At 43.6% G+C, this 14,426-nt stretch overlaps 1 protein-coding gene and 1 long non-coding RNA gene across 2 annotated transcripts; one reads left to right on the forward strand and one right to left on the reverse strand.

The window, feature by feature from the left end:
• Nucleotides 1-1,149: 1,149 nt before the first annotated feature.
• On the forward strand, nt 1,150-10,670 carry HMOX1 (heme oxygenase 1). The gene is made up of 5 exons (XM_081879522.1): nt 1,150-1,440; nt 2,505-2,625; nt 6,233-6,724; nt 8,419-8,527; nt 9,861-10,670. The coding sequence occupies exons 1-5, from the start codon at nt 1,298-1,300 to the stop codon at nt 9,986-9,988; spliced, it is 993 nt and encodes a 330-aa protein (XP_081735648.1). The 5' UTR covers nt 1,150-1,297; the 3' UTR covers nt 9,989-10,670.
• Nucleotides 10,671-10,831: 161 nt separating this feature from the next.
• Nucleotides 10,832-14,284, reverse strand: LOC309351734. The gene is made up of 2 exons (XR_014160959.1): nt 14,171-14,284; nt 10,832-12,019 (listed from the first exon to the last, which is right to left on the reverse strand). It is a non-coding gene; the product is annotated as an uncharacterized lncRNA (long non-coding RNA).
• Between the last annotated feature and the right edge of the window lie 142 nt (nt 14,285-14,426).

A 14,426-nucleotide genomic window follows, 5' to 3' on the forward strand; every position in this document is an offset into this window, starting at 1 on the left:
ACTTCTTCTAAACATCATGGCTAATGTCTTATATTTCTATAGATAAAATTGTAGTGAAAGGAACAAGATTAAGTCAGGCTCGTTTCCTCTCCGCCCTGCCCCGGCCAGTTGACAATACAGTCCAATTCATTGCATTTTCTGATTCAATTATACTTTATTTTCTGAAAATGGCCCATCAGCAGTAGTGCAGATTTTAGACTCTGGGGTTACTGGTCTTAGAAAGCAGGCCTCTATATTAGCAAACATTTTAGGTTGTTAGTATTTTGTTTAAAAATGAATTTTTTTTATTTTTTTTAAACCCTTCGGTTTCTCTATTTGCAAAGCTGAGATACAAGTACAGTGATACCTCGGGTTAAGTACTTAATTCGTTCCGGAGGTCCGTTCTTAACCTGAAACTGTTCTTAACCTGAAGTACCACTTTAGTTAATGGAGCCTCCTGCTGCCGCTGCGCCGCCGGAGCCCAATTTCTGTTCTTATCCTGAAGCAAAGTTCTTACCCTGAAGCACTATTTCTGGGTTAGCGGAGTGTGTAACCTGAAGCGTATGTAACCTGAAGTGTATGTAACCCGAGGTACCACTGTATCTCCCCATCCATCTTCCTGGCGGGGTTGGTGTGTTAGGAATCATCCCCACTGAACTCATGGTCACTTTTGTTCCAAAGTAAACATCAGGGGGTTAATCAGGGAAAACTGAGGATCTCATTGCGTGCTGGAACAGAGAGAATGGCATTTCCTGATTCTTCAGGGGGTTTTTTGGGGGGTGACATTCCCAGCTGTACCCAGAGATGCCATGAATTGAAACTGAGGCTCCAAGGCAGATGCTCTGCTACTGAGCTATAGTTCTGAAGGGTGGGGAACACAATTAATAAATGAATCATCATATTGATTTTAAAAAAAATACTTAATGCACCGAAAAGCTGTTTCTCCCCAGTGTTTGCATGAAAGCAGTGGCAGATATTCACGAGTCATTGTACTAGTATTCCATACTTGAGAATATTCCAGGTTAACCTGACTTAGATGGAAGACAAGGAGTTAAAACCAGCCTGGGCAAAATGCCCAGGATTCTTGAGAGAGATGTCTCTCACTTGACATCCTGTTGTTGTGCTTAGTTGTCAAGCTGCGTCAGCTGACTCTCCCTCCTCCCTCCCTTTCCCAGAGGAGGAAGAAGAGGGACGGGTTCAGCTTCCTCATCGAGGGGAGTATGTGCGCGTGCATGTGCGTGGTGAAAGAGAACTGTACAGTGAGGTCAGATGTTCCCCGGGCTCAGCACGTGACCTCGGAGCAAAAGTATAAAGAAAGATGCGGGGAGACCAGATGCCTAACTCAGTAGCTTCTCAAACTCTGGAGAGAAAGGGAGCAAGGTGCCGAGAGGGAAGAGGAAGAGAAGAAAGAGAGCGGCCGCAGAATAACAAGGCGAGGAGAATGGCACAGCGCTCTGAAAGGTGAGTGGCAATCCTGGGCTGGAGAAAACCCTTCGAAGGAATTTACACAGACTCTCTCAGGTGTTACGATTAGCAGGGAGGGAGGGAGGCTCTTGGTAGGTCCAGCATCCTCGGAAGTGCGGTGTGTGTGTTGCCCAGGAGAGGGCATTCTCTGTGGCAGCACCCAGCACTGTTGGACACCCTTCTCACCCAGATGTGTGCCGTCTGGCACCTTCATTGGTATGGCTTCCATCACATGCTGAAGATGCTCCTCTTTACCTTGGCCTCTGGTTGCATATACACCGTACATCTTACGCACATTATTTTTCCTGAGGAATCATGGGAATCTGTACAGAACTACAGTTCCCAAGTAACAAACTATAGATCCCAGGATTCTCTGTGGAGCAGTGTGTTTGAAATGTATGTCATTTTGTGGGACCTACCTCTATTGTCAGGTGTTTTGATTTTGCTGTGGAATGGCTTTATTTTATTTTTCAAACTGGGACCTTGTGGTGAAGTGCAAAAGAAATCTCATGAGTAGAGTGCTTTTGCATTTGTACTTTTTAGTGTTATATGGCATCACGGTTTCTCTTGACGCCTGCATGCATGTAACACCTGACAACTGAGGCTAACGTTTAATGTGTACGAAGAATTAGACTACTTATGAAAGCTTATTATATCAGTATACATTTCTTATTTGTTAAAGACTTTGTTGTTCAGAGGCATGCCACTTTTGGGGGGTGGTATCTGAATTGCATATTTCTAGATGCATAGACACCAAACATTCAAAGCACATTCAGAATATCTCCTCTCCCAAGAATCCTGGGAACCGTAACTTGTTAAAGATGCTGGGAAGTGTAGTTCTGTGGTGGGTAAACTACAGTTCCCATGATTCTTGGAGGGGGGACATGTACTTTAATTATATGGCGCCCCTTGCTGAAGAACAAAGGGGTCCATTTTCTTGTCAGGAACTGAGGATGTGAATTTATCCTGCTTTGCCACAGACTGCCAGTTTACTTCTGTGCAAAAGTGCTGGTATGTAAGATGCTTAAGTTAACACTGAATTTTTTTCCCTCCCCCGCCAGAATGTCTCAGGACCTGTCAGAAGCCCTGAAAGAAAGCACCAAAGAGGTGCATGAGCAGGCAGAGACCACAGATTTCATGATGCGGTTCCAGAAGGGACAGATGTCACTTCATGAATTCAAGGTACTGTGCCTGAGTTTTTATTCAAGAGCGGGGGGCAGGGAAGACTTTAAACACCTCGAAGAGTCTTGTTTTACAATCAAGTGGGATATACGTTTTATGAAATCAGTCAATCCGTGTCTTGTTGAACTACAACTCCCATCATCCCTAGCTAGCAAGGCTAGAGCTCAGGGATGATGGGAGTTGAGGTCCAACAACATCTGGGGACCCAAGGTTGAGAAACACTGGTATAGAGAAATCAATGGAAGGAAGAGGAGGAGAAGGAGAAAGAGGAACAGAAACCATCAACAAATGATCCCTTCAGACCTCTGCCATGGCAAGAGCAATCTGACCTTCCCCTAGCAGTCCACTGGGGCAGGGGAAGGAAGTGGGGGGAAAGAGGGGGGAGGAAGGAGAGGAGGGGCAGAAAGAGAGCAGAAGAGGGGGGCACACTGAGAGAGAAAAGGGGTGACGAAAAGAGAGAAGATGGGCTGTCCATCCATCCCACTTTTTCCTCTAGCCGCCACTCACTACAGCTTTCCCCACTGCGACAGTGTGAGCCCTGACAGATCACTCCCAAGGGATTGTAGCTCTTGACAGAAAGATTTCCTAGCCCTTCTCTGACCTCACAGAAACTGCACTTTTTTCATTTCCCTGGCATGTATTGCTGAACTGCTGTATTTTCATTCTGTTTCACGCCGCAGGCAAGGGCATAATTTTCTGGGTTCATTTCGGAACTTGAGCAAAATCTGCCTTCCAAGTGTGCCCGTCTGAGCTACTGGAACTAGCTTATTAAACAAATGCTAATGAGCTGAACCTTCTAGTATAACCAGTTAGAGGTAATTATTAGGTGTAAGTCCCAAATGAGGTGGCACATAGCACAAACACAGATTGAGCAAAGCCAAGGGGGCGGGGGAGAGAGGTAGCAGCAGCCATGGTGAAATTCTGGAGAGGTGACTTGTACATTACCCAGCAAAAACACAGTTATAATTGCCATGAGATTTCCGTTCTTTGTCGATTGGCTGGTTTCTTTTACAACAGACCAATGTAATGGGCAGGGAGAGCATAAAGATGGCAGGTCATAAAGAGTTGGTTCAACAAGCCATTACTCTCTGAAATTTTATACACACACACACACACACACACATACATACTGAAGCAGAAGATACTGATCTCAACCATGAAAACCAAACCAATTTTGGTGCTTAGGAACATAGGGATGTGCCCTATACTGGGCCAGACCAAGCTCAGAACTGTCTACATTGACAGACAGCCGTTCTCTATGGTTTCAGACAGGAAGTCTCTCTCAGCTCTATTTGCAGATGGCAGGGATTGAATCTGGGACTTCCTGTCCACAAGGCAATTCCTCTATCCCGAAGCTATGGCCCTCCCTCAAGTTCCGAAAGATTATCAGTCACATAAATCCATGTCAAGGGAAGGCGATCACACAAATATAGAATAAGAGAGAGAGAGAGAGAGACCATTTGACATGTGTTTGGTGTCACATTTTTGCTCTTGGTCACTTTGTGGAAGCTCACAATTGGCCTCTTAGAAGGCGACCGCTTCTCAGATGTGTGGAAATCCAGGTCTTAAAGGGCTTTATATAGGTCAAAATGCATACCCAGTTGCCATCCGGGAAGTGCAATAATAGTCTGCACTGCTGGTTGACTAAAGGAAGTTTTGAGTGAAGGAATTTAGGGTGTGTTCATAAGGCAGTTGTGAACAGGCTCAGATGCACCATCTCTATTTGACCTTAGAATTGTAGAGTTGAAAGGGACCGTGAGGGTTATCTAGTCCAACCCCCTGCAATGCAGGAATCTTTTGCCCAACGTGGGGCTCCAACCTAAAAACCTGGAGATTAAGAGTCTCATGCTCTACTGACTGAGCTATCCCAGCTCATACTGGTGGCTGCATCCCACTGTGCTCCTCTTTTGCCCAACCGTGCCATAACCATCACATAGAGTACAGGGATCCAGAATGGGATGTACAGTACAGACAGCTAAACTAGTGCTAGAATCTCTCTCACCCACAGTGCATGTCCTTTGCATTCTCCTTGCCTGCACAGATGCTGAACTGAGGTCAAAAGAAGCTGTAGAAGGGATGTGTTATTAGCCACAGTTACTATTGAGATGAATGGGAATCATGCAGCTATGAAACATAACTTCCATGTGAGAGCCCTTTTGAGTGTGGGTCTCAAAATACTTTCCTCTAATGGTTGGGCAATTTGTTGCTGCACTGCCTTGCTTACTGTGTTTAGCTAGGCCAGGGTCACTTCCAGGCAACCTGTTCATCAAGCATTCATCTTGAATTGTTTGCACAAAGTTTGTGGGGTGGTTATATATTGGCTTCAGTGAACATCTGTTTGTGGAGTCGTTAGATGACCTTGCATCATACAAACACTACTCCAGAATTTCCTGTTCATTTCTTCCCACCATTTACCTTATGGCAAAATTATCTGATTTGCAGGATGGAGGAGAGGGGGGGCTTTGCTCCATATTGACTGTCATGGTGCAATCTGAATTTACTGGAATGTGTTTGAACCCACAACATATCAACAGTCTGGAAGCACCTCAAATATTTCATGGAACTTGGTTAATGTTTAAAATGTATTTAGTTGTGTGCACGTTTTGTATTTGCAACAGGGACAAAAAGTACTTTACCAGAGAGTTTGTAAAGCAGCAACGTAGAAATAAGACCAATTGCTTCTATAAAGGAAGGTGCTGGTGGATTTGACAGATTTGCTGTGTTGTATCCAGTGGTGGCTTTTTGCTGATGGAAAATTCACCTGCACAAGGTGGGGCACTCATAAGAAGAGCCCAAATAGATCTGACCAATGTCTCAATTAGTCTGGCTTCCTGTTCTCACAGTGATCAACTGGATGCCTATGAGACGCCTACAGTAAGGTTACCAGACGTTCCTGTTTCCCGGGGACAGTCCCCGGATTTACACATCAGTCTCCATACAAAATCCATTGAAGTTGAAAATGTCCCTGGATTCATTGAAAAAAATCTGGTAACCTTAGCCTACAGGCAGGATCCAAGTGCAGCAACAACTTAGTTTTTATCATTCCCCCCTACCCACTGCAGCCCAAAGTTAAGAGAGATCAATGGAAACTGGGTGCCCCACCTTGTGCAAATGGAAATGTTTTCTGCTAGGGCAAAGCCAGCATTGGATGGTATGTCCAGCCCTGCACTCCATGTTTAAGCACATGGAACTACTGCCATCCCATCTAATTCAAGTCTGATGTGCTAGGGGTTGAACACAATAGGTTCTCTACATAGAAGTGTATACTCAATTCTGACCAAACTAAGCCTCCTGGAGCACAATATACATCAGAGCACAATATACATCAGGAGACTTAGTTTTGTCAGAATCTAGTATACACTTCCAGAGTTAATGCCAAATACATGACTTCTGGTAAATGAGTCACCATAGCCGCTAGAGGGCCGTGAAAATTTGTGTCCTGGGCTTTTTAGACTCTTCTACACATGTACTATCTGAAACCAAAGGGGCACATTGGTTGCCAGATGCAAAATATATTGGCATTATTTTCAGCTCTCCTACCCCACTGTATGGCCAAAGGAAGACTTTGCAGCTAAGCTTCTCCCCTCCCTTCCATCCTTTGTTTCAGCTGTACCTGGCTTCTCTGTACTACGTCTATGTTGCCCTGGAGAAAGAGTCTGAGCGGAATAAGGACAACCCAGTCTATGCCCCTGTTTATTTCCCAAATGAGCTCAATCGCAGGGCAGCTTTGGAGGAAGACTTGGAGTATTTCTATGGCCCCATGTGGAGGAAGGAGATCCAGTGTCACGAGGCAACTCAGAAATACGTGGACAGGCTACACCACGTGGGCCAGTACGAACCTGAGCTTTTGGTGGCCCATGCTTACACGCGATACTTGGGAGATTTGTCCGGGGGTCAGATTCTGAAGAAGATCGCTCAGAAAATGTTCCATCTGCCCAGCACTGGAGAAGGGCTGTCGTTCTTCAACTTCCCTGGAGTCACCAACATCAGCAAGTTCAAGCAGCTGTATCGAGCGCGGATGAACAGTCTCCCCATGGACTCAGCTACTGAGGAGAGAATACTTGAGGAGGCCAAGAGATCTTTCCTGCTGAATATAGAAGTGAGTAATCAGCTTTGCCACGAGGCCCATAACTCTCTTGAAAGTCACAATAACATTTCTGTTGTCACTCTTAGGAGATGGTGAACATTTCTAAGAGCTGACTGAGCTTCTTCTGATTAGAGATTTATTTTTGTAAGGTGAATCAGGGTCATTGAAATAAGGCATTTTTTAAGAAGGATCAATTACAAAGCAATAAACTCAAAAAAGTTGAACAAAAAGAGAAAAAATAGGAGATGATTATGATATTGGTAATGGGGTATGGTAGAAGCCAGTCTGAGAACAAAAAATACAGGCAGCTGTGTTGGTCTATTAGAAAAATTCCAAACAGAAACAGTGTCATAAATACCTAATACTTGTTCCAGTCTTAAAATGTTAATTCGGAACATTCTTTGCAGGCTACATCAACTTCCCTGGGAGTTAGCCCTGTTAAAATCAGTGTCACTTACATCTAAATAGACATTTATAGGATTGAACTATAAGGCTGAAATCCTAACTCCACTTACTTGGAAGTAAGCCCCACTAAATTAAGGATAATTGAGTAGACATGCTTGCTGTAAGTTACTTTTACATCCATAGCATCACAGGTTATACGAAGGTTTGTTGGGACAAAAAGTGGTGGGCACAGTACTTTTGAAAATTCTAAAAGGCAGCAGCTATTTAAGTCTGTCCTAATTTGTCTTTGAGTTTGTTGACAGGCTATGATGTATCTTGAGTCCTGCTCTTCCAACCTCCAAATTAATTTTAAACAACAACAGGATCAACATTTGTCAGTGAGCATTTAAAAACTAAGTACATACACAGTTGATGGATGGCCTGGTTTATTATTTATTTCCCTCTCCAGAAGGAACTAAGAAGTTCCAGTCCCATTAAGATCAAAACTTTCTTCAGTCTGGAGGGTTTAAAGTATAGCTATCTCACTTTTTGTTTGGCTGCACACACACCACCATTTAAAGAACATCCTTCACACAACTACAAGAAAGAAGATTCCACCTTCACAGAATCCTTCACAGAACTACAAGAAAGAAGATTCCACCTAAACATTAGGAAGAACTTCCTGACAGTAAGAGCTGTTCGACAGTGGAATTTGCTGCCAAGGAGTGTGGTGGAGTCTCCTTCTTTGGAGGTCTTTAAGCAGAGGCTTGACAACCATATGTCAGGAGTGCTCTGATGGTGTTTCCTGCTTGGCAGGGGGTTGGACTCGATGGCCCTTGTGGTCTCTTCCAACTCTATGATTGTATGATTCTATTCTATGATTCTAAGATCCTAGGAACTGCAGTTTACCCTTCACAATGCTACAATTGTTAACTACACCCTTAACAAACTACAGTTCCCAGGATCCTAGAGGGGAAATGTGTGGTGTGTACACAGCCTACCTTCCTGATGCAACTGGTGCTGTGCCTACATCTTTCTTCATTTGCAACTTACTCACATAGGGATACGAACACACATGCATACAAGGACCAGCATTTATACCCTTTGTACAGTATATGCACTGGAAGATTTGATCGGTGTTTCTCAGCAGGTTTATAATGAAAGGTAGATGATGTTCACATGCTCCAATATAAAGATGAAAGCAAGTGAGGAAGACTGGAGGACCTTCAGACTTTATTAAGATTGGTTGTGGTGGTGGTGGTTTGCAAAATCCTAAAAAGGGATAGAGTGCTTTTCAGTAACAAAACGGTGATCTATCTCAGGTGTTCAAGGAGTTGCAGAGACTGACAAGCCAAGGGCAAACCACAGAAAAGCTCCGCCTTGAGGAACCAAAACTAGACGTCCACACAAGAGGAATCAACAGAACTCACAGTAAGATAACTTCTTAATTTGAGCCATTCCTCATCTTCTAGCCACATCGATTGCAGTAATCATCCTAGGAATCTGCCTTATCAGAACACTGATCCATTTAGCTTAGTTCTTCCCATTATACTGCCTGGCAGCAGCCCTCCAGGGTATCAGGTAAGCTAAGCACTTTCCCAAGACAGATATTTGTGCTGGCATGGGCCTCGCCATCAGGGGTAGCCATTTGTGATGCCCATGACAGGCAGTAGTAACCTGGCTTCTGACCCTGCCTACTACGCTCCCAAGGCAAGCTCCCTTCCTTTTAGCTCCGTTTCCCCTTGGATCTTCTAAATACAATGGTACCTCGGGTTACAGATGCTTCAGGTTACAGATGCTTCAGGTTACAGACTCCGCTAACCCAGAAATAGTACCTCGGGTTAAGAACTTTGCTTCAGGATGAGAACAGAAATCGTGTTCTGGCGGCAGCGGGAGGCCCCATTAGCTAAAGTGGTACCTCAGGTTAAGAACAGTTTCAGGTTAAGAACGGACCTCCAGAACGAATTAAGTTCTTAACCTGAGGTACCACTGTAATGGAAAGAGGAGTGATTCCTATCATAGCCACTTTCCATTAGAAAATGTGTGTGGACCCTGCAATTATCATTAATAAATTCTTATGAGGTGCTTCAGTGTTCTGTATATATCGAAAGATAAGAAAGGCTCACAGCCTCAGAATTTAATATACATGATATAAAAGGAAAAAGGAATGGGGTAGGAAGAGGAAAACAAGCTCTGAAGCAACTGTGGCTTCATAGGCTACCAGATGGGGTCAGATGGATGTCCCCTTTGCCATGATGAACTTCCTAAGAGGCAGGGGGTGCAGACTAAGGGCCCCAGGACACCTGGTTAGCTGAAGAGGCCAAAGTGTTATTTTAAAAGTCTCTCCTTCTCTCACAATCCCTCCTTCCGCCCAGCTCCCTAGGATTTCTGTGCTGCAGAATGCACAGCACAGTTCTTTAAATGAAATAAGATTTCACCTAGTTGAATGAGATTTATGCCTGTAGATGTACATGTAGGGCTGCAAGCCTTATAGTTCTGAAATGCAAAGTCGCTATGCTGGCTCTCCCTTTTATGGAAAATTTTGCTTTCTGTAACCATCCGCTTGCAAGGTGAGTGTCCACCCAGCTGGCTCAACTGCACCAGCGCTCTGTAATATTATCTTCCTGTATCATTAATCTCTGGTGGCTGCTCTGCTCAGTGTACCTGCCTCGCACCCAGTGATGTCATCAGCGTGGCTGAAGCATTGCTGAATGTTCTAGAAACGAAGCTCCCAACCTGACCAATTTCCATTCTCTTAATATAGGTCCAAAGGAAAGTGACCGTGTGCAGATGAGGCATCAGCAGATGCTACCAAGCACGCCGCTCCTGCGTTGGGCTCTCGCCATCTTCTTCTTGGCAACAACAGTCGGTGTGGGCTTGTATGCCATGTGAGCAGAAGGAACCTCAGCCATGTCTTTCACCAGCACCTGCCTCATCCTGAACTAACAAACCTTTCCCTTGTGGAAGAAAGCCTCCTTAGATGGCCTAGTTTGGGCGATCTAAGCTCAGCTGTTCTCACATCACTAACTTGACAAATAACACAAAAAGACTCTTAAAAGACTTTAGAAAGTCAAATCAAATGCTGGTGCGGCAAACATTTCTAAAGATATTGAAATGCGAGAGGGAGCCATAAAGACTGATAACTTGCCAGCTGGGACAACTGAAGAATAAATGTTGCTCCTGGTACTTTGCCTAGTGTTATGTCATAGTACTGTCTACTGCAGACTTCAGCAACCTGATGCCCCTTCCCTGATATTTTGGACTACAAGTCCCATCAGCCCTAGCTGCCACATGCTGGCTGGGGATGATGGGAGTTGTAGTCCAAAATATCTGATGGGCACGAAGCTGGTCCAATGTTGTGTTGCTTGCTTCTCCTTATCCTGAGACAAAAATGCATTGCTCAAACTATGATTTTATGTAATAATGTTTCTGTTTTATGTAATGATGTTTGTTTTTGAAATGCATTTGTACCTCGGTCCTGTATTTTTGGGGGGGGAGGAATATATTCTCTTGCATCTGTAACTTGCCTTTTATAAATTATGTGCTCAATCATTAAACCTCCCTATGAGTAGAATGAACTGTATCCTTCTGATTTTAATGTTTTATCAAATCGTGAGTAGAGCATTTTTCTTTTCCTGTGTGCTATATTAACTGATGCTGAAAGGATATTAGGCTGATCAGTGCTCAGCCTAAAATTTAACTTACCTTTGTGTCTAAAGGCAAAACTGTTAAATCTTTATTTATTTTATTTATTTTATTTCTATACTGCCCTTCACCCAAGGATCACAGGGCTGTTTACAATATAAAAACACAAAAATATTTAACATAGAAACAAACAAAATAATAGCCCACAATTTCTTATTTGGAAAAAAAATGCAGGCACGGTGTGCTCAGCACTGGTCAAGTTTGCACATGACACTAAGCCATGGTTTATTAAAGCATGGCTTAGCATTAAGTGCCCAGTGGCTTCACTGGTTTGTTTACTGCCAGCAAACCATGATCTGAATCCATGGTTTGCTGTTAATTTATGAACCTTGGCTGGTTTTAATGATAGTTTGGTATTACATGCAAACCCATCACCCTTAATTAATCATAGTTTGTTTAGCCACCCACACCATAGACACTCATCAAACTACAAAGTTACAAGGCAAGAGCAGCTAGAAACATAACTAAATTTTGGAGAAACAAGCTTGCTTGATAGTCTGTGGGACAATTTGTGGTTAACATGTAGTTTATGTCCATCAGTATTATTTGCAAATTAGTTCTTTGTAAAATCCCTGGAAAGCTAGGATTGACATCCAGTGTTTAGGAACAGGGTGATGTGTTGCTTCACAAGCACCTGTATTCAAGAAATTTGTTTAGTAACCATAAATGTAATGTTAATGGCTATTGTGTATACTAGTTCATGTCTGTAAAGGAGGATTAGTAATTTGCAATACAGTCAAAACCTCTGCTCCCAAAAGCCTCCGTTTTGGAATGTTTCAGCTCCTGAACACCAAAAACCCAGAAGTAAATGCTCCGCTTTTTGAATGTTTTTCGGAAGCCGAACGTGCGACGCGGCTTCTGCTTGAGTGCAGTTGTCGAACATTTCAGAAGCTGAACTGGCTTCCGGAACAGATTACATTCGACAACCGATGTTTGACTGTATTGGCAACAGTTACTTTACCATAGTTTGGCCAAGGAAAATGTTTTGTTCTAAAATAAAGGACATAGCTGTCAACTTTCAGATTTGAAAATAAGGAATCAGCAGCCTCGAAAATAAGGGATCAGCAGCGTAGCTGTCAACTTTCGGATTTGAAAATAAGGGATCAGCAGCCTCACCTGTCCCAGAGAAAGTCTACGGGATATCTAACAATCCAGGATAGCAGCGGGAAATGGCGCTGAAATAAGGGAATTTCCCGCAAAAAAAGGGAAGGTTGACAGCTATGATAAAGGAAAGCTGAAGTTAATAAATTTCTAGGTTACTAAAGAAGAATGACAAAACACATAGCCAAGTGATGGTGTCTGATGTACAAACACTGCAGAGCTCAAACAACAGAAATTAGTTTACAAGTATTTGTACAACCAACAAATAAATAATCCAGAAATCTTTCATACTGAACTATAGCTACAATCCTAACATTATTAAATGATCATTCACATGACCATACCAACTGACTCTAATCTAAGTTTCATCACACAAATTAGTATACTCTGCCATGTATATGACGGACACCAGTTAATAGTGCTTAACATCCATCACACACATGGGAGAAAACCAGCTTGAATTCTTAACCCACTCTGCTACGGTTGCTGAAAGGTGTTGATCTGTCCCAAGTGGTCTTGACTCAAGTACACATCTTGAATTAACTCCTAAAGATATTGGGATTTCAACTTTAGATGCCAATTTTATTTCACCTGCCCAAAATCTAATTGAAGATTGCATGCTTATTATATGAAATTGAGCAGCAGAAAAGACTAGGGAGTCATACCCTTTAGATTCTGTATTTACATGGATTTATCTAATTAAAGGCATGCGGGTGGCGCTGTGGGTTAAACCACAGAGCCTAGGACTTGCTGATCAGAAGGTCGGGGGTTCGAATCCCCACGACGGGGTGAGCTCCTGTTGCTCGGTCCCAGCTCCTGCCAACCTAGCAGTTCGAAAGCACATCAAAATGCAAGTAGATAAATAGGTACCGCTCTGGCAGGAAGGTAAACGGCATTTCCGTGTGCTGCTCTGGTTTGCCAGAAGCGGCTTAGTCATGCTGGCCACATGACCCGGAAGCAGTACACCAGCTCCCTCAGCCAATAAAGCGAGATGAGCGCTGCAACCCCAGAGTCGGCCACGACTGGACCTAATGGTCAAGGGTACCTTTACCTTTATCTAATTAAAAAATAGTGGTTTCAGGATGGAGAACAGTAACTTTTGTTATTTTCCTATAAGAGATCATATGAGGAGACAACAATGGCTCAATCTGATTCTTTCCATTAACTCTTTTATACTAAGTAACAGTACAGACTTGAGGAGGGCTATGTAACCACACCACAGTTAACATGCTGGAGAAGAGAATAGCATTTCGCCAGCGGCATGGCATCTTGAATGCTGGTAAAAAGCAATTTCACTGCAAAAGGGAGAACAGGCCATCAGGAAGCCCTGTAACTTCAGCAGTCATTGCAAATTCACCATGCACAGATAATTTCTTTACAAATGTTTTTGCACCTCTTAAGTCTAGTCCTTGCAGTACGTTTCCAGAGAACTCAAATCTGTAAGCACACTTCTTTAAAGCCAGCTCCACCTTCAGTCGAGGCATGAGCATTACATGTACGGAAGAGGATTGTACAATATCAAATACCATTTGCACACTAGCATTTGGATGTTAAAAACACATCACATATTTTGAGGCAGTTTTGACACAGTCCTGCCTGGTACACCAGTATTATTTACTAGGTAGCCTTTATTAGGCATTGTTATTTATTAAGCAGGAACTAGTATGGTTTCAAATTGGATGGGGGTGGAGGGTTGCATGTTGAATTTCCTGCATTGCAGGGGGTTGGACTAGATGACCCCCGGGGTACCTATAAATTATGATTAGCAGATGTCAAGGCAATAAACAACTATTTTACTTTTAAAAGACAACCGAAGGCGGCCCTGTTTAGGGAAGTTTTTAATGTCTGGTGTTGTATTGTTTTTAATATTCAGCTGGAAGCAGCCCAGAGTGGCTGGGTATAAATAATAAATTATTATTATAAATTATTATTTCAACTATGATTACATGAGTTCCATGTCTGAGGGTTTGAACACTCATGACCTCTGACGTAACTTCATGGGCACAGAGGCAGTGGCGCCCCCCCCCCCCCCCGCTCACTCAGCTTTAGTGGTCTGCAAAGGGGCAGGCTGCTCAAAGTATGGGGCGCATGAGGAAGGTGGCAGATTCAGTAGGTGCACCTCCGCACAATGCAATTTCCTTTATGGAGGGGTTAAGCGCCACCTATTTATAGACTCCTGATTTCCCATGCAGTTTTTTACAATCAAAAGAAGCCGCTGTGTCATTGTTGTGGGTGAGCGTGGGGTGCCTGGGGACCTTCTATGCATACGAAGGGGTCGTGGTTGTGGGTACAACAACAGGACAGCAGCCCACGCCTCTCCACGCCGCCGTACTGGCAGCCGCCATCTTAAGCCTTTCCGCCTCCTGCATCTTTTCCGCTCCGTTGAAGGCTTTTGGCGCCAAAACCTTCTCCAACGGCGGCTTAGTCATTTCATTAAAGAAAAAAGCAGGCGAAGGGGCGTGGTCTCATTTCTCCTTCCTCCAATCGGCTTCGACGCCTACCTTCGTCGCTTCCTCGCGATCGG

The sequence above is a fragment of the Podarcis erhardii genome, assembly GCF_964252035.2.
Source record: "Podarcis erhardii genome assembly, chromosome: 10".
NCBI classification, from domain to species: Eukaryota; Metazoa; Chordata; class Lepidosauria; order Squamata; family Lacertidae; genus Podarcis; species Podarcis erhardii.

Excerpts from the sequence above, each read along its gene's own strand:
- HMOX1 (XM_081879522.1), top strand. The coding sequence starts at position 1,298 with ATGCGGGGAGACCAGATGCCTAACTCAGTAGCTTCTCAAACTCTGGAG. Across the intron at positions 2,626-6,232 it reads TGTCACTTCATGAATTCAAG|CTGTACCTGGCTTCTCTGTA; the intron begins GTACTGTGCCTG and ends CCTTTGTTTCAG. Across the intron at positions 6,725-8,418 it reads CTTTCCTGCTGAATATAGAA|GTGTTCAAGGAGTTGCAGAG; the intron begins GTGAGTAATCAG and ends GATCTATCTCAG.